At 40.3% G+C, this 19,636-nt stretch overlaps 2 protein-coding genes across 2 annotated transcripts in view; one reads left to right on the top strand and one right to left on the bottom strand.

Moving 5' to 3' along the window:
* CIT (citron rho-interacting serine/threonine kinase) overlaps positions 1–9,307 on the bottom strand; it is an 81,286-nt gene extending 71,979 nt beyond the window's left edge. The window contains exon 1 of the mRNA XM_035898399.1: positions 9,239–9,307. The gene's annotated coding sequence lies outside the window, so the exon portion shown is untranslated. The remainder of the gene's footprint in view (positions 1–9,238) is intronic.
* A 10,251-nt stretch (positions 9,308–19,558) lies between these two features.
* The window catches only part of BICDL1 (BICD family like cargo adaptor 1), a 49,196-nt gene continuing 49,118 nt past the window's right edge, over positions 19,559–19,636 (top strand). The window contains exon 1 of the mRNA XM_009642886.1: positions 19,559–19,594. Coding sequence (XP_009641181.1) covers positions 19,559–19,594 — 36 coding nt within the window. The remainder of the gene's footprint in view (positions 19,595–19,636) is intronic.

Genomic DNA, 19,636 nt, shown 5'->3' with positions numbered 1-19,636 from the left:
CACCCGCTCCGCTCTCAGGGTTTTGTTCCCGTAAAGCGTACGCCGCTTGTCCTGTGTTTTACCACTTTTTGTTTGTTTGTTTTATTTGCCAAATCTTGAAAGGCAAAAATGACTCATTCCGAATAGTCCTGACTGGAGCTGATTCAACCGTAGGCTAGACGTCATGGTTGGCAGCAGCTAACTGCCAGGTAGGACAGCCAGAGGGGAAATCAAAATATTTCCAGAAGCTTTACATTTCCTCTCTAAAATGCTTATTTGACCTCTGTGTCCCCCTGTGTGTGTGTGTACACAACATGCATGGCCATTTTTTTTGTATATAAGGTAACTGGCTTTCAGGTGGAGCACTGGTGAAAACGCTCCAGCTCGGCATCCCCTCCGAAGAGCCGACATGCCATCCATCGGAGCGCTAAGTGGAATGCAGCATGACCTTGTTCAACCATGGCTCGGTACAGTGATGTCAGTGGAGAACATCAGCACGAAGCATCGATGCTATCTGCAAACATCACAGTTATGCAAAACACAGGATGCTATTTCAAAGTACCGTTCATTGTTACACAGGGTCTTGGCAGGATTTAAGCTGGCAACAGAAGTCTAGGTGATGGGGTTCCTTAAAAATAATTATGTTGCTGTGCAGTGACATAAAACGTGTTTTGCTACCCAGCAATCATTTTAGTTACACTAATACTGGCTTGGCATCTAGCTGAAAAGTAATGCACTGATGGATTTATTATATTATGACTTTATAACAAATCATTTTACAGATGTGCTTTCTTCCAGTCCACCCCTGGAACACTGACATATTTTTGGTGTATTTTCATATCTCAAAGTTAAGATATCTGGGTTCATTTCAAGTTACTAAACCTGAAAGAGTTTTTAAAACCTAATTTATTGTCCACGACCTGCACTGCCAATTTGCTTTTTGGATTCTGTTCAGGACACTGTCATTGTCTATGTCTCATCTGCAGCTGCATTGCACAGGAGGGAGCAGCTCTTAAAAAGAACTGCAATAAAGAGCTTCCTTTTTGTAAACTGGTCAATTTTCATGCTAGGGCATTTTAGTAAAATACCACATCGTGCCTTGATAACTGGAACCCTATCATGTCTTAAGGATACTCCGTTCTAGATTTTGGACAAGTCTCATTGTCTGCCATCCAAACTAAGAGAACTTTAGGCTTCTCTGCCTTTCCCCTCCTCCTGCACAAATGCCATTAGACCCCTCTTTTTAGCTGTTAAATCGCCACACTGTTTCTAATGCCACTTGAGAAACTACCATGGCGTACATTAGCTCAGATTTAGAAAGTGGGGGAAGCAAAAGAGCTGGGTTGTCTTTCTGACAGCCCATTTCCTCATTGTGTTCAAATAACGAGGTGAGGCTGATTCCATCTTTTCTGCAGGATGGTGTAGAACAGCTGATCCACAAACTGGATGAGGAGATGGGTCATTAAATGCTGCATCTCATCCACATTAGGCTACACTTTTACAACACAAACACTACTTCTGGGCCTCCCACACAATATCCTGAATTGGTTTGACCAGCAAGGTGCATTGCACAGCCCTACCTGGCTAAGAAGTCTCCTCTCAACTGCCCAGCAGGTTCAACTAGAGTATGAATTGAGTTGCTATGATTTTCATGTTTATAAATTAATTTTTCCCAAATAAGGATTTCCTTGTTTGTATACTGTTGAGTGCTTGCAAGCAAGGAAGCTGGCTCTTAAGAGCATTCTTTGGGACAGATTCAGTTTTCCTCAAAGTTTAGGTGAAGGCTCAAAGTTAGATGAGTTCCCTTCAAGCACATATTTTGCTAGAAGCAGCCATGTGGGAGATGATCACTTACTGTTTTTTTCTTCTTTGTTGCTCTGTAAGAGACTCACACAAACAAGAATGTCTACTAGCAAAATGAAATCATAGCAAAAAAAATACAGCTGCACCAGAACTGTTATCAAACATTAAGAAAAGAAGCTGAAGTGGCAGATGGAAGGAGTAGAGGAGAGAGAGAAAAAGCTGTGCAGTTTCAGTGATAAAACCTCAGTACCCATTTCTGATGTCTCAGGTAAAAATAAATACCTTTTCAGAAGAACATGTATTTTGCTTTTCTTTAAATTGGTGATCTGAAGCCTTCAGAGTCAAAGTGATGATTCCTTCATATTTTTGATATTTTTATGAAGAGCAATCATAGTACACTACTTTGTTTTTATAACGGTCAAATTATATGTATCATTTCTTGTCTTTGCAGCTACTCCTGTGGATAACCTCACTTAACTTGAAGGATCATCAGCAGACCTGCAGTTGTACCAAACCAGGGCTTATTCCCTACTATTAAATTAATAGGTCATTCAAAAGAGTAACAGAATAAATAGCTCTATAATTTTCCCTAAACAGGACCCAATATGGTGCTCAACATGTTTTGACATCTCACCATGCATTGAATTGGTTACCATCTGTTTGGCTTTTTTTATTATAAGGGTAGGTTTTTCCCTTTATTTCCTTGGCCAAAATTCTCCTCCCCCATGCTCTTGTATAGTGCGCCAAGGTGACCGTGCTCCAAAGACTCCTTGTCACTGTAACATCCTCCAGGGTTGCTCGGGGTCTAAGACACTAAGTAAAAGATCAGGCATGTAGGTATGCCGACTTTTGCCAAGAACCTAGCACTCAGTTTCTCATCCAAAGTAACATCGCCATATTTTAATGGGCAGAGGGATGCCAAATCCCCCCTAACACCATCTGGCTGTGAACTTCTGTATTTACAGCAGCATCACTCTTAAATATCTTCCTCTTTGGAGCAGCAAGACACTTGTGACTGCTCCCAGGAAGCTAACTTCCTGAGATTCACATATGGCTAGAAGGTAATTTAAAAAGTCTTGTGCTATCACAATTCTAAGAGCTAAGCATGACCAAAAAAAATTGTAATTTTTGTCCTACCTTGGAACTCTATTCAGCTCTGTTGTTTCCAAGTTTTAATGCTATTATTATTTCATGCAGACTGGTAATGGTTTACAACCTAGGCTTCCCAAATATGTGGACCCCAGAAACAAATCATGTTCTGCAGTGATTCTTTTGTTGAATGTTATGGCTGGCCTCTACCATAGCTAATCTATATGCATATGAAAACAGAAAATGCATTATCCCTTCTCAGCTCTATTCCTTGCTCTAACTCGCCAATATTTAAAAGATCCTGTAATAAACCAAGCCCTTCCTTTTTTTTCCTAGCCCTAACCCTGATCATCACTTTCTGCACCAAAATAAAGGGTTAAACTTGGCTGACTTGAATACTATCATAAACCCTCTCACCATTGTTTAATGGGACCTAAATAATCCTTAGATCCTAGGCTTTGTTTTCCCAAACTATCACAAAATATCCAACTTAGATGCAATAGTCTTACACACTACAGGGGATATAAATATTTGTACATCTTCAGGAATAACAGTTATGGAAGAGGTAAATTCCTTTTCAGAGAAGATATGAAGGCAAAGAGAAATAATCACCAGGAAAACAATTATATTGTCTTTCCTTCTGCAGTATTTTTAATTTCCTCCTTAGAATTTTTGGAGAAAGAGCACTCTGCAATCATTCTTCTAGGATAAGCAGAAAGGAAATGAAACTTTAAAAGACCAAAATGGCTGTTAGGTGTTTCTCCCATAGACTTCCATTAGAAGTTAGGTATAGAACTACATCTGACAATAATCTTCAAGGTTATTTTGACTGAAATAAAGGCCTTTTTTGTTTGTATCAGCAATGTGCTAGTAATAGTGTTATGCAAGTGCTAATGCTCGCGGGGAGGGGTGTGTGTGTGTTATACATTGTTTTTATTTTCTTTGTATTTACAGAAGTAAAATGCATTAAAATAGTGTTTTAAATATACATGGTAGCTTTCCTATTAGATACATAGCTATCATCTGTCTTTTTATTTATAAAAAAGCAGACACCTGTCATGCTCTTCAGACCTAATCCCATTTCTAAGGATTCCTCGTTCCAGCACACACTATTCAGTGACTACTCATGTTTTCTTACCAAACTCTCCTAACATACATCCTTGTGTTGAATTTCTCTTTAAGCCACACCATAATCATGCTAAATTTCTGGTGTGACCAAAATGGAATGGTAGCTGAACGAGATCAATTAACAATCCTTTTTATATGTGAACTGAGTATTTAACCACATGAAAGTGAAGCTTTTTTTTTTAAATCCTAATTGTCTTCCACATTTTGTCTTTTTTTTTATATTCATCCTAACACAAATACTTCGTTACTTACTGGAGAAATAATTTTTAGATGCAGTGAAAGCAAATGATCTTTTACTTATCTCAACCACAGGCTTCCTTTGTACTACCACAGGAACACCCCTGATTCCACAAAAATTGTTTTATAGAAAGCAATTTATTAAACCTCACGATCTGTCAAGACACATGAATATTGATGTGTTCACATTAACATCTCCTGGAGCAGCTGAAAACTAAATTTGTCATAACTTAATGGGAATTATATGTTGCAGAGCAACAAGTGACAGGGCTTAATTAAAGCAAAACTGACAAAGTATCTGAGCAACTATAATAAACGTTTTGTTTTAAATGTAGCTAAAGAACCACTTGCATGTTTTCATTGACTTGGAAAGGAAGGCAATGTTGAACTCTGTTTTAAAAGATAAAAACCTAGAATGGGGCAGGTGCAGTTATCATCTGGAAATTGCATATAACAAAATATGCAATTACTCTGGAATTTAGATATGGTAATCATGTAAAAGATGGCCATATCAAATTATATTTTACCTACATTCCAGAAGATACAAACTAAGATGCCTTTATAGCAAAGACACCAAATTGTTTTGAGAGCACAATTAAAACTTGTTAATAGAATTTAATCTTACACTGGTCCTAATACAAATGAATTCTAGATGTTCACAGGAGGACTTTTTCCTTGCTTTAAATCAACAAAATAATTTGCTTGCTTGTGGTCATCAGCACTACATTGCCATGTGTTAGAATTCCATTTAGAAACCTGGCATTCCCCACCCTCCCGTGGGCTGCAGAACACTGTGTGTATCCTGATTTGTGGTGAAAGATTTTCTGACTCAATCCAGTCCATGCACTATATTTGGAAACTGGAAATCTGGGCGTCATCAAGGGAAAGATTTCTGTATTTATGTAAGTAGTAGGCTCTTAGTTGATCTCTGTCCCTGAGATCAGCCAGAAACAGCGATGTGCCAGACAGACATCTCCCTATCCAATATTGATGAGTAGCAGAGCCATGCATGCCCATAAATCTCTTTGGCTGACTTCCGGAAAGGTGTAAGAATGTGAATTAATTTAGGAGTTAGCTAGATGGCGTTGAAAGATACTCATATGTCGCTACACCATTGTGATTTTGGGGAGAACAGGTCTAGCTATTGTTGGACTTTTCTGGAATACATAAGGTTAGATTGATGTCAAAACTATGCTATATAACAAAATGGCAGGCAGCCTTCTGGGGAGGGAAGCATCACTAAAATCAGTTTTCCACTGGACCAGAAAACATCCCCCTTTTTGAAACAGGGATGTTTATTAGTTTGGTTTTTTAAAAAATATGTCAGTTCAATGCCAATTGCAACCTACAATTCAGTTGCGAAGAGCCTGCTCATATCAAATCCACACAGAGGCAACTGCTCCAGTCATCTCTGCTGTAGAAGTCATTGGGAAGTGTAAGGTGCTTTCCTGCAGCTGTGTTGGCTGACAGATGTAGATACAACATACTACAGAGTTCCAAGATTTGTTACCTAAAGCAAGATAAACCCACTTGCTCTTACCTACAGTTTAGTCAAGATTGAAGCATCAAAATTAAGTATTAAAATAGATTAAACAAAATATCTCTGTTAAAAGCTCTTTTAAAAAAAACCCTTTTTACTAACTCTGGTGAATTAAGATACAGAGGTAGACTTCACTTCTTCATATAACTGAACTTGAAAGAAATTCTGTCTTTTTTCTTTTGAAGATTTATTCAAAAAGTTCCAGAAAACAATAATCTGTACACTGCAGCCTTGTAAGCATGGTGGCAAGAATTAATAGGGGGAAAAAAAACGATAATAGCACTTTGTTCAGAGTATAAATAAAAGCATCAGATGAGGCAATGACAGCTTGAATGTAGAAGGATTCTTCCAGGTAAGACTAAAAGAAATTTAGATATGATTGCCTGTCTATTTTTTAATTTGGAATCACGATTTTGGTACTTTACAGACTTAAGATGTTCTTGCTCTGAGTGGGTGTGTTCATTCCTGTCTTGAAGAACTCAGCAATGACAGCCTACATGTTACTTTATTTAATTCTTCTAGAATTAGTTCTATACTGTTTGCTTAGAGGCCAAGAAATACTTTACAGTGACTATTGTGGGATTCTGATTTTTAAACAGCTTCTCCATGTTAAGAATTGTGATGAATAAGTGATTAAGAGAGAACACTGACAAACAGTGAAGTAACTTAATGTTCATATAGGGATTGAATGAGAATTTTTGGCTGCTTGGAAGGTCCCTGCATGGTCAAATCTCTCTTTTTGGAGTGCTGATCACCATTCCTGACATGCTATTGGCCTGGCTCACATTGTTTTCTTACACTTTTAAATTTCCTTTGCTACCTGGAAGGAAAAGGCTACGAAAATGCTATATTCTTCCTCAAACAGAAAAAAAAAAGCACAGTGGAAGGTTGTTGCAATGATACAATGTTCGTGGTCTGCCAAGGAATTGCATTTAGCCATTTTTAGCCAAAGGCTGGATACTAAAATTCAAGACTTGAAAGAAGAAACTCCATGCAAAAGAGCTTCTGTGGAATAAACATTTCCTGGAAAAAAAAAAGAGGGGGGGGGGGTTCCGGCTCAAGTTTTTTGCCTACTTTTCTTTTTTCCTTTGTTTTTAAAGTACTGCAGATGGACTTAGTTTTAAAAATCAGTTTTTAATAAAAGGTGGGTTTATGCTACTGTTTCAAATTCCTCTGTAATCGAATGAATTGTCTAAGTACTAAGGTAGAATATTTTCTACTTTCTGCTCTTCTCATCACTCAGCTATCCAGTTTTACTTAGAGCAATGATTCTTTTGCATTGATTCTCTGAAGTCTTGAAATGGATCAGATGCAGCATTTATGAATTGTGCCGGTGGATAAGAACAGCTAAAAAACAATTATCAGAAAAAGCCTAATAGCCAACCTCGAAATGACAAAAAACCAAAAAAATCTATGCTAAGTAATTGTTATTAACCTTTCTAAAGCAGAACACCAGCTACCACTTAAAGTCCTCCAGAAGACAGCAGTAGAAGCAGCGGAGGAGGCTCTTTAAATCCTACTGGTTTTCTGTTTTGCCAAGCTAGGATCCTTCAGCACCAAACTGAGCCAGAGGCACAGACAGGCAATGCTGGCAGTGGTGTTCAACAGCTGTGTGGAGTCTGCTAAGGGGTGGCTATTCTAGAGCCAGTATCCCCACCTTATACGTAGCCTCTTGGGGCAAAAATGCCATCTAGACATTCATAAAGATCCAATAAACAGGCTGATACAAGGCATTTATAAATGATGAAGGTTCAGGAACAAGCCTGTCTCACCACCGTGATGTCAACTGCCCAGCTGTGGTATGACCAGGAGGACACACAACTCCCACAGCATGAATTGGGAGTACCAACACATCACAAAATAGCAACTGCTAAATAACATTTTTCTTTTCATCCCTACCAAGTCTTTTGTAAGGGGCCATTTCTGCCCAAGCTGAATGCAAGTTGTACGTTGATAGTAGATTGATGATCTTTTGCTTCATCTGCACAGCGCTCCATGCCAAAAACCATGAGACTGCAGGACTTCAGTCGTAAAGAAAAAAATAATCAATAAGCCTGGGCAGCTTGTGACGCTTAGTGACAGATTTCCACTGCCTGGATGGCTATATTTTAATGTAGACAAAAATAGTTAACACCGCACTTGCATGCAAAAAGAAGTCATCTGCTTCTTATCTAATGTGTAATTCAATAATTCCTATAATTGATCTTCATTGACAGTTTATGCAAGCTCACTCACCCACACTGCACATATTGTGCTTCCTGACATAATTCCCAACATAGACTATGATATTTCAACAGAGGAAGCTTGTTAAATCAGGTCAAACAAAATAAAGAATCAGAATCTGCTGCAAGTATCCTTGCAGCTGTCTGTCTTTTCACCCTACCCTCCCAACCCTACCCCACCCCACCCCAAGAAAAAGAAACCCAACTATTGGTATTTCTGTAACAGGCTAACAATACAAAAACCAGTTTTGTTAAAAGTTGATAGGCTCCAGAAGAAAAAAACCTCATCATTTTCTCCCTAGATGCCGGACTATTACTGTTGATCAGACATAACTGCCAGTCTTTATTGTTTCCACATGGTTTGATCTTCCCTGGAAGTGCCATATATATTCTAATGATCTGCTGAATTAAAAGAATTCTAAATTGGCTCCCAACTGATGAGAAGCTATTTCTGAGATAGGACAATAAAGGACATTTTCTCTCATAGACAAAGCAACACAAAAATTACGGAGGTGATAATGGGTCTTCAGGTGTCTGAAAGAGTGATATGTAATTTCAGAGAAACACAAACAATAGATGCATTTTCCATTTACAATAATTGTAAATAAAGAGCAACATAATGTTTCTGTTTTATTAACACAATCACTTGCGTAGCCATCATTCTCCAATTTCAAATTACTCTTATCCTCCAAAGAAATAAGATATACAAAGAGTTTAACAGACTAATGACTAATAGATATAATTAATGGTAGCAGAAAGCCAGACAAAGTTAAATAGAAGCATGCTAAAATACCAGATACAAAAGGCTGGAAGATCATTTCCTGAGCATATGCTAGCACAGAGGAACCCCTGGTTTAATTTTCTATAAATACAAAGAAAACTCCAGCTTTTTAAACAAAGCGTTATTTGAAGCTCAGAGCAAGGCACTTTTCCAAAGATGTAGATTCCTTTATTACAGATTCTCTTTCCAACTGTAAGAACTAACTCTATATCAGTTGAGCAAATTATTCCCATAAATAACCTCCTTCACCCACAAGCCTTTTCCCCCGTCAGCTGGGGTAGGCTCTTAGGCTAACTACCAACTGTGCTGCTGAATGATTTTCCAATTTCTGATGGCTACAGCACTTCAGGTTAGTTACTAGCTCAATAAGGTGTAGCGTAAGTCATCAGGACAAAAAGGGAACCAACCAAGGGTGACACATGTGCAGATGCAATAAAAATCACAGTAGCCCACTCTTACCTTTCATGCCCACAGCAAGTTCCTAGGGAGGCTTCTGCATAGGAGAGAGATGTTGGTGTGCTCCGAAGAGTAACACAATATTTCATGAGCTCTGCAGATGTATCACTTTATGCTGAAGCATCTTCTTTTTCCCGCAGAGTAACTTCTGAAACACTAAACAAAAACACTTGAAGGGCAAACCCATAAATTATCAAGTTATTTGTATTTAGGTTACTCTTTTGGAGTTAAAAAAATGGAGTAAAACTGACACAGCGTGTATCTTGCCTGTCACTGACACTGAATAGCACAAAACTGGCCCAAGGAGCAGCAAGGATTACTAGCTCTAGGCCAGACTGCATGGCATGGGCAAGCCATATAGTCTCTATTAGGACAATATTCAATAATGCTTTAGGAGGTAGTTGTTTCCCTCCCTTTTGGCCTTTGCTGAAATTTCCTCACTTAAATGTAAATCTAGGGAAGCAACATTTATCTATTTATGCAATGTCCTTGAATCAAAACAGTGAGGGAAAATATAAAAATTAATTAAATTCTTCACATAAGGCTACATCTGACACTAACTTAAAAGAGGATGATTAAAATAGGCAAAAAATATATTCATTTAAACTAAGATGTTCTTTTAATAGTAAAGTGTTTCTGAAAGAAATCAGATACCCAAATATGTGGGAGATAATACAAGCTAGCCCACAGCACTGAAATAATGCACACAAGACAGCTTTTATCCTGCCCAACAAGGCTGATTTCAAAAGGTCTTGTCAGGCAAAGGTCTGGAAGCTTTATAAAACAGCCTAATGTCCAAGAGAGAGGAGAATCACAGTCCAAAGCACAACAGGTATAAAAGGCCAATCAGCCAAACCGAGCTCTGCTGGATGAGCCTGAATTGCTGTAGAGTTTTATCATAGTCTCTGCATCTAAGATGAAAGGCCGTCAAGCAAGCAAAATATGCACATGATCTCTATATTCTTTTACAACAGCACATCAAAGTATTCATCAATCCCAGTGAAGAATATTTGGCTTCATGTTTGTCACATCTCTCATTTGTCACGTTGCAGGTCATGCTGCTTTCACATATCCCATGGGAGAAGTTGACTGTGAATTCAGACCAAAGCTGCACTAAATGTTCATAAATGTAATTTCCGGTAAGACTGAGCTTGCTTAGCCTCTGCAGGCATGGAATGCTAGAAAGCAAAATTTAAAAGTGGGAAACAAGAATGGAAGCTACTTTATTAAGGTGATGTTCGTATCTGAATTTCACCCTCATATAGCTCCTGTGTGGGTGAAATTAGATTTAAGCAGTTAACTGAATGCTAAATATCTTAGTGACAAATATGGTCTATGCACTTGCTAAAATGTCTAGAAGTATGCAAAGCAATAATATGGGAAAGGCAAGACAGAAAGACAAAGGAAACTTTTCATCTTAAGGTTTATTTTTAGGTCATATATTGAATGAAGGTTTGGCTTTTCCACAGAACACCCACACCCATGCAGCAGAGCAAAGATTCTGATGAATGTGATACCCAGAGTATCACAACTTTCTCCATGGTTGTTGTTTTCATATAATGTAGTTAGTTAATTAGATCTCCTCTGATCAATCATTGAATTACTGCTTCAAAAGGCATTGTGATATGATGAGAGTGCCTTGCAGCAGTTAAACACTTTGATTTTTCTGTCCTAACACATTTAAATAAAGAAATACTTTTTCTTTTTTAAGTTACAAGCACAATTTATCTCACAATTTAAAAACTGAGCAGTAAAATTATTGTAATATGGATTCATTCTCTCCCCTTCTCCTTTGTGGTATTTAAGACTAATCGCTTTCATGTTTTCCACGTGTCTTATTTTGATCTCAGGCTCTTTGGAGCTGCAACCTTCTCTCTCTCATGTTCTATTAAGGTCTTTTAATACCACGACCATTTAATACAGCTGAAGTCACAGATGTATTAGTGTCTCCTTCCTTGATCCTTGGGAGTCTGTGTCAAAAACCAAAGTAGTGTAGTCATTACAGTAAGATACTAACAGAAGCTCTTTTGTTTTCCTCTTGCAACTTGGCTCTTGAAGAGAAATTGTGAACTAAGGGTTAAGACTGTAAGTCATAACTTCAGCATGAGATTTGTGCATGACCTGGCATTGGGGACTCTTGGCTAGTTACTGCCTTGGCTTCTCTTCGTCCTTCTGTGGAAGGGGAAGAGCGACTACAGAACAGCATTACCCCAAGACTTGCCTCATTATAGTTTCTGTGAAGAGCTTTGGACTCTTTGGAAAGCAGACAGTACAGGAAGAGATGTGTGTAGTTTTTGGAAAAGTCTTGTCTTGCTGCCTCTCCAAAAGCAGATGACATTGCATGTGTAATATTCAGGGATCTTTGCATAGTGCTGTGCAGACAAGGAGTTCTGCTAGCAGTAAAGCAGACAAAAAAGCTTTCAAAGTCATGCTTCTGTTAGTGATACAAGTCCCCAAATGGGGAGAAAAGATGCATTATTTTTTTGAGCAGTGTAAATGATGGAAAATAATTTACTGTTTAATCCTAAAGACAGACATTTGCCAGATGAAAGAGAGCTGAATTGTAGTATAGGAAGTTCTGCAGTTGCCTTTCCAGCAGGATAGTGCAGTCCGCAGGTAATTAAATAACAGAAACTAATACCCATAACTCAACAGTATGTCTTAGCTATTATTTAGCAATTCTTTTTCTCCTGAAAACTCTTATACATAAATATGAGCTTAAAATGGAAATTACTCATAACAAGATTTATTTCATTGTGAATTGTTCTCATACAGCAATATGGAACCACATTTGTAAAGAAAACAAATCTCTCTTACTGCCAGCTGAAGCTGACCTGCACTCTTACAAAGTCTGCTATTTTGAATTTGAATATGCTACCTGTTATGTGGGCAGCAGGCCCCAGAGAGATGATACACCAGTCTGGCAACTCTCCATTCTGTGAAGCAGAAAGGTGCTGACAAACTGAAGGGGATTTAGAAATTAACAACTAGAATGAGAAGACAAAGGATTTTCATTTTTCTGGAGAAATTAAGACCTGGGTATTTTTATAGCAAGGTTGATTACAACCCCCAAATTAAACCCCACTACTCAGAGAAACAAATTATCATCTGACAGCTCTTTTCCTAGTACTTGCAGTGTTCCCCATGGACAGGCTGCCAGAGGAAAGAGATTTCCAGGTGCCTTCCAGAACCAAAAGGAGGAGAGGTTCCTGCTCCAGACCACCCTGTGGAGCTACTTTTCCTGAGGCCCAGGGCAGCTGATGTCACTGTGCGGCCCCTGTCATGTACTCACAGACACTACTTTATTTTTTGAAAGCTATTTCAGGAAGAATGGGCATTTTGAATAGAAGCCAGTTTGACTTCTCAGATTTAAATCTTAAGAAGTATCGTTACTTCTTTCTTTCCTTTTTCACTGTTGATTTCTTTCTGAACACCTGTTTCAACTCAGAGGACTCAGTTTCTCACAAGCTAATTAGTAAATACTATGGAACAATTTAGTATTTAGTCAATATTAAGAAGCAATATCTGGCTTTCCAAGCTTGAACATGAGCAAGGTGAAAATCAAGAATGTTTCCAAGTACGAGCCTGTTACCAGAGCACACAATGATGGACATCTCACCCTGCCTGGCCTCTGCATCCAGATGCCAAAAAGATCAGGCATTTAACTTCGGGCTTAAGATGAATATGTATAAGGTAGCAACATTCTTTTTAGTAACTGAACTGTTCAAAAGAAACGGAAGTAAAGAAACCACAGTTTGAAAGCATGAAAAGGGAGAAGGATTCTGGAGAACAGCACTGACTAACTCATGCTAATGCAGGGTCCCTCAACTGTGTAGAATGCCTTCCGTTAACCAGAGGCAACTTAATTACTTCTGTTCGATGCTTTTCCACCTACATGTTTATCGTAAAGCACTGAAGAAACAGCTCTGGGGATGAAAGGCTGCTCCTCTCATAGGTAATGGGTGCTGCAAAAACTCTTTCTGAAAGCTTCTATACTGCACATATCCAGGATGCCTCCATCCAGGCAGGATTGTCTAGCTCCTAATGTTGTGACAGTTCAGGCTCTGATTTTTTTTTCCAGTGGTTGGGATTAGTAAATAAGGAGTTCCCTTTACACCAGTTGAAAGAGTAAATTTTGTTTGGAGAAAATACCCCAAACTAAAAACCCCTCAAGGCTGCCCATTCCTTTATCTTAAGGCAAGAAACTAGCAGTAGATGGGAAGAAAACTTTTGCACACACAGCCTCTCCGAAATGCTTAAATGATTGAACAGGAGCAAGAGGTTCTTGTATCAGATTATCGATCTCTTGCAGTGTCCAGTCCCCCATAAATCTTCGTATCAACGACAAAAGGACACATCCTTCCTGACGCAGCCACATGCAGCATTGGCCATGGCACAGCCAGGGCAAGGCTCATGAACCCTGCAGATGGAACACAGAAAGGTTGTCCAAATCCAGCAAGGTTGGCAGGGGGGTCACCTAAACATAGGCAGGAACAAGCTCATCTTCAATTGTGCATGTCTACTGGTCACATAGTCTCTATTAAGGGACAACAACTGGCCAGATCCTGCATGGAGGTGAAGGTGCTGGTATTTGCACCACATAGTTAATAGGCCCTGAGTATTAGTAATTACACAAAAAAAAATACATAACTAATTAAAAGACTGTTATCCTGCACTTTTTGCTTTCAAACTTCTTGTTCCCAAGAATTGAATCAGGCCTCTCATCAGATAATTTATAGAATACCAGTTTCCATAACAACATAATTGCTCAATGAAGCAAAAATACCTGGCAGAGTTGCCATTATCAAGAAATAATTGACCACAACAGTCAGTGAAGGAGGCTGCATTAAAACCAAGATTGCTTGATGTCAACATGGCGAATTACAATCCAATAATGCTAGATCAAAGACCATTGTTCCCAACATGAATCACTATCAATTGTAGCATGTACATAAAAGGCAGAGCAAGATGGTAGTGAAAAATATTTTTCCTCACAACAAACCAAAAAGTTACGTGTAATCATTTAATGGTTGCAGAGCTCCATGGCCAAGACTATGACACGTAATTTTAGGACCTAATGGTTTCCTGTAAAGAAACACAAGCAAGAACATCTCACTCAGTTTGTGTCTTCACATGAGCAAAGTCACAGGCTACTTTTTCTTTTTTAATAGGAGTGTTTGTTCCACAAAGACTTGTCAAACATTGTCAAGTTGTAAGATTCAAGAGGGAGTAACTCACACCCACTGCTGAGAACACCTACTTCATTAGGAAAAAAAACCAAACCAGCCCTAGTCTAGATGTAGATCTACATCTACCCATAGAGTCATCACATCCTTATTCCTTCTGTGGACTGCAGGAGCAGCAAGCCCAGGGCCAGGTTTGTGTGCAAGTACTCAGGCCTAACACCTTTCAAGTGGGCCTGTGGTGCCCACCGTGCACAGCTGTGTCCCAGGCCTGCTCTGGGCCCCATTGTGCTCACCATGTTCCCCAGGGCACTTTTTGTTTCTTTGCCACTTCTCCAGCTGAGAAAGCTCGAAGCAATGAGAAACAGTGCTGCAGCCACGCTGAGTAGCATATGCCTCTAACATGATGCTGAAGTTATGCAGTGGCAATCCCTGCAGCTGGTGTAAGATCATGTGAGGATGGGAGCCCTCCTGGGATAAGTGTTGGAGGATTGTCCTAGTAAGAAGGAGCCAGCCTGGACCCTGTCTGTGTCTGGAGTCTACCTGGAGCACGGCAAGTCAAGAAGGAGTAGCATGTATGTCATACGGCTGGTCAGGGCCAGGTGTGAAACAAAGTCAAATTGGCAGTGCAGTACCCCTAACAAATCAGGCTGGCCTGAAATATTGGCCATGCAACTCCACTAGCTCTAGAGTAGTTCTGCTTGTTCCCAGCACTGTCAACTGGAGAGACCATTATGGCACGCTTCCAAACTTCACACCTCAAAGTGACTAAAAACTGTAGGACAAACTATTTATGTCTCTAACACATAGACGTCTCAGCACGTTACTCATACGTACCATAAAACAAGTCAAAACTATTACCCTATTCTTTTCCCTTTGCATCCCTTGTTCCTTACATGCAGGCAGTAGGGTGAGCACAGTATGGTGTCAGCTCTGTCCTTAGGCAGTCCTGAGTCACCCAGGCCATGCTGTAAACCCTTAGTAGTCAAGGGACTTTTCCCCTGTCTTCAATGTTATGAGTCACCTTGGTGGATAAGTGCTTTTTCTGCTCTAATTAACATAATATTGATAACCCTGGAAAACAACAAACTTGCTGGGAACTCTGTGGGGATCTTGAGCCTTGGGAAGAATTAGTACGGTCTTTTATTTTACTCCATGTTTCTTGGCTAACGCTCCCTTCTGTTGAACCAGAAATTTCTGTTCTCTTCTCCCTTACCAACCTCTGCAAATACACTTCCCCATCTTGTATTTCCTCTACCCAGCACCAGGGAAAACCTGGGCACACACATACTGGATAGCTTTGGACATTACAGAAGCAAAGAGACAAAAAGGCCACACCTGAGTCTTATCTCTGGCTTTGCAGGTCTGGCCTGCTTCGAAAGCAAGACATATATGTCCTTTAATTATTCATCTGAGGAAACTCTCTTAGGCTGCCTGCACCTCTTCCTGCCGCTCATCTTGCAGCAGGAGGCTGTGGTACACTGAAACATCTCAGCATGGAGGTACACAAACAACCAGATTAACCAAAACATTTATCAGATATAAAGTGCAGTAAAGCAAAGAGAAAACTAAAGCAATTAATCATTCAAAAAGATGAGAGAGTGCGTGCACATGCATGGCAAAAGAAACCTGATAGCTTGTGCTGCCTCCCCTGGAAGACTGTCAGCCCACTGACAGAAAGATTAAGGATGCTGATGGGAATTCCTCTCTCACCACAGTCAGCTTTAAAAGCACAGGACAATAATCTACTTTTACAGGTCTGGCTGTGGCTTTCCCGCAACACATCTTTTCCCCCCCTTTACTCTGAATAAAAAAGGATGATCCTTTGCAGTGCTTGTTATCTGATTGCTGCCCTCACAGCTGAGGTGAAAGTATTGATTGAAGCACTTAGACATTTATTGGATTTGTGGCTTTTCTGATGTGTGAAAAATGTTTTGTCCTGCTTAACTCATACAGTCCTACATACTGCTGTACTTGTTGGTGTAACCACCAAAGGTCCAGACCCTCTGCCACACTTCCTTTGTGAAGAGACCAACCAGTGAAATCCCTGGAAGGCAGAATACTGAATTCAAAGCATTGGTTTTAATGATATACTTGACACTGGGCTTGAAGAGCCTGTGCAACTTCACCTCTCCTTGACCCTCTGGGGAGGACAATACACATTGCCATATCCATAGCTTAAGCTGGATTGACTGTTTCAGTATCTTGCTCCTTTAGGAACCTGTTTAGCAGAGTGAATTACACTGACAGATTTCCCTGAATGGCTCCTTGGGTGAAGTTCTCCAACCATCCCTGTGGCTCATCTACTGAATTGGGTAATTGTGGGATGGGGAAAAGCAAAGAAGGGGAAATTACTCAGCAATGAAGTCGGCGCTGTCCTTTTTCCCCATACAGGATAGAATGTTTTGCTACTGGCTTTTCTTTTACAGCCCTGTCAGTTTTTCAGCTGAGCAAGAAAAGAATGATTGCTCCTCTTATAGGCAATCTTACACCACTCTCTTGTACCAATGTTTTATTTTCACCCTCATCTCCTAATACCACAGAGAAGGCCTTCATAAGTCCTGGACAAGGTGACATTTTTCTGTTATGTGATGACATCACTTGCATCAGCCACTTGCTCTCAGTTCTCTGTGTGCCTGGATCAGGCTGGCCTTTTTGTATTTTCAGAAGGGGTCATCCCTGTGGTGATTTCCATGCTGAAAGATAATTTGCACTGTACATACGGGAACCTTCTGAGCGTCAGCTCCTGAAATGCTTGATCTATATCTCCACAAGAACTACCCACTGTTTGCAGTTCTTAGTGCCCAAGTAGTGAAGTCTCGCATCAGGCTTGAGCAGCGCAATCAAAAAAAAAAAAAAATCCTTGTGTTTGACTTGTTTTGCTTAACTAATTCTTCTTTTTTCTAGGCCAAGGTTCTCCGATGTCCACCTATGGACAGCAACTGTTCCAGCTCTCAGCTGAAATACACTTGAGGACCCTAATGGTTAATGCCACCATGTAACTGTAAAGAAACTGTACTGTTGTATTCTTAACAGTTTTTCATGGTTATTTGATTGGGATAACACATACAAGATAAGATACAAGATAAAGAAATAACCTACAAAGGAGTTTTAAAAAACAGTAACCTAGTATATTTCTAAAAAGTCAAACCAATAATTAGATTCCCAGGACAATGGAATTTTTTTAAGTGGAAATTAATAACAGGTCATGCTGTGAACAAAGCTTTAATCCAAGGTTACTCCAGGTAACACTTACGTTTTGCAGTTAATAGACCCCAAGCGAGCATTAAGCTTGTATAGATGCCTGACTGAGTTGGTGGCATATCTACAATATGTAACACTGATTTATGTGCTTTTTTTTCCTCCATCCAGGCAATAGCTTTTTTTCCCCCCCTCCCTATTTTAACAGCCGCAGCTATGGGTTCTGTTTCAGGCTTTGTATGGGGGATTAAAACCATCTCAGTATAAGCTTTTTGTTTCATACACCAAAAGAAGCATTAGAGATGAAAATTAATGCCACAATGGATTTCATTAATCACACCAGAAGGCTTGGTTTGCTGTAGTAGGCACTTCCAGCAGAAGGTGCTCACAATTAGTTTAAATATTAAACGCCTTCCTCTGTTTAAATAGCAATGATCAAATCTGTAAAAGCACGGTTCCCGCGTCAGGCCAAGGGGATTCTTTTAAAAGGGCCAATACTGTTCAAATAATCTCACCTTATGGTGAGTCCCGCTTTCCAGCAACATAAGCATCCGTTGATTGCAAGGACAAAAGGTCTGGCAAAACTGATGCCTGGGGGAATTGCTATGAGATAAAGAAGGCGTCACCTCTGGGTCAGCAGTGCAAAAGAAATCACAGATAGAAGCCAACAGTTACCACTGTGGGACAGGTGCTGGCAGGCAGCATGGCATGAGGTACCACGTCTCTGCCTGGTCTTTGGAGAGCAGGTGCTCGCATTACAAAAAGCATCACTAGCATTAACTGACACTACCAGGAAAAGAGGCAAGTATGGACAAGTCCTGCTAACTGGGCTATTGGGGCATATCCCCCACAAAAGGCTAAGTCCCAGAGGCAGATGGCCAGAGGGAAGTTTGCATTCCCACAATTACGAATAATCAGCAGTTCTCCAGGGCCCTGGGTCTGACGCAAAGCAGGAGCCAGCCCTGCTAGAAAACTGCATCAGCTGTCAATTGTCCCAGCCAAAAACATCCTTGGACTGAGGTGCTGGGGCAGTTGCATACAGATGAACATGGTGTAAGTGAATTTTCTGTAGGAGGGAGGAAAGCAAGCCCCATAGAAACAAAGTCTAAAGAGAAAAGCTGTACAATTCATCATTTCTTTCTGCAGAATCCAGGAGCCAATAGCATAGGTTTCCTTAAGAAATACTTTTGCTCAATCACTATTAAAGCCTTGCTCGAAATTAAACCATAATGAGAAACTGAGGAAACACAGTCTTAGCAAACATGAGAATATAGTTTTACCCTGCCTTACTCTGCCTCAGCCTCCCTCCTGTGGCGGGGGGAGAAAGTCAACAAAACCAAAACTGAAGAACCAGACAGTCCTGCCCCCAACAGAGTCTCCTCCCAGAGAGAAAAGTGCTATGAACAGAATTGACTACAACTCCCAAAGTTCACTGAGGCTGCTTTTAAGACAAATTTCATCCGGGACCATCCTAAACAATCTGAAATTGAAAGCAAGCCCCGGTGGTTGTTGGGGGGGGGAGAAAGTCAACAAAACCAAAACTGAAGAACCAGACAGTCCTGCCCCCAACAGAGTCTCCTCCCAGAGAGAAAAGTGCTATGAACAGAATTGACTACAACTCCCAAAGTTCACTGAGGCTGCTTTTAAGACAAATTTCATCCGGGACCATCCTAAACAATCTGAAATTGAAAGCAAGCCCCGGTGGTTGTTGGAAGCTGTAGTCAGCTCTACAGGGGTGAACTACTGAGTAGAAAGATCCCGAGAGCTGCTCTTGTAACCAAAAGAGCCCTGCTAGGGATCTTGAGGAGCAGGTAGCAAGCAGGAAAAAAAGCACTGTACCCCTTTGGGGGTGGCAAGCTCCCTCCCTGGGCTTTTCAGGACTCCTCAATGTTTTGGGGGGACTTTTGGCCTGGGCCTGCGGCAGAAATAGGGAGCGCCGATGGCCGGCGGCGGCCGCAGCAGGATCCGCGCGGAGGTGCCCAGCACAAGCCCGCACGCCCAGAGACACGGCGGCCCC

This window comes from Egretta garzetta, unplaced genomic scaffold (assembly GCF_000687185.1).
Source record: "Egretta garzetta isolate BGI_Z169 unplaced genomic scaffold, ASM68718v1 scaffold7, whole genome shotgun sequence".
Taxonomy (NCBI): domain Eukaryota; kingdom Metazoa; phylum Chordata; class Aves; order Pelecaniformes; family Ardeidae; genus Egretta; species Egretta garzetta.
Note: the sequence above shows the minus strand (reverse complement) of the source record. Positions and strands in the feature narration are given on the sequence as shown.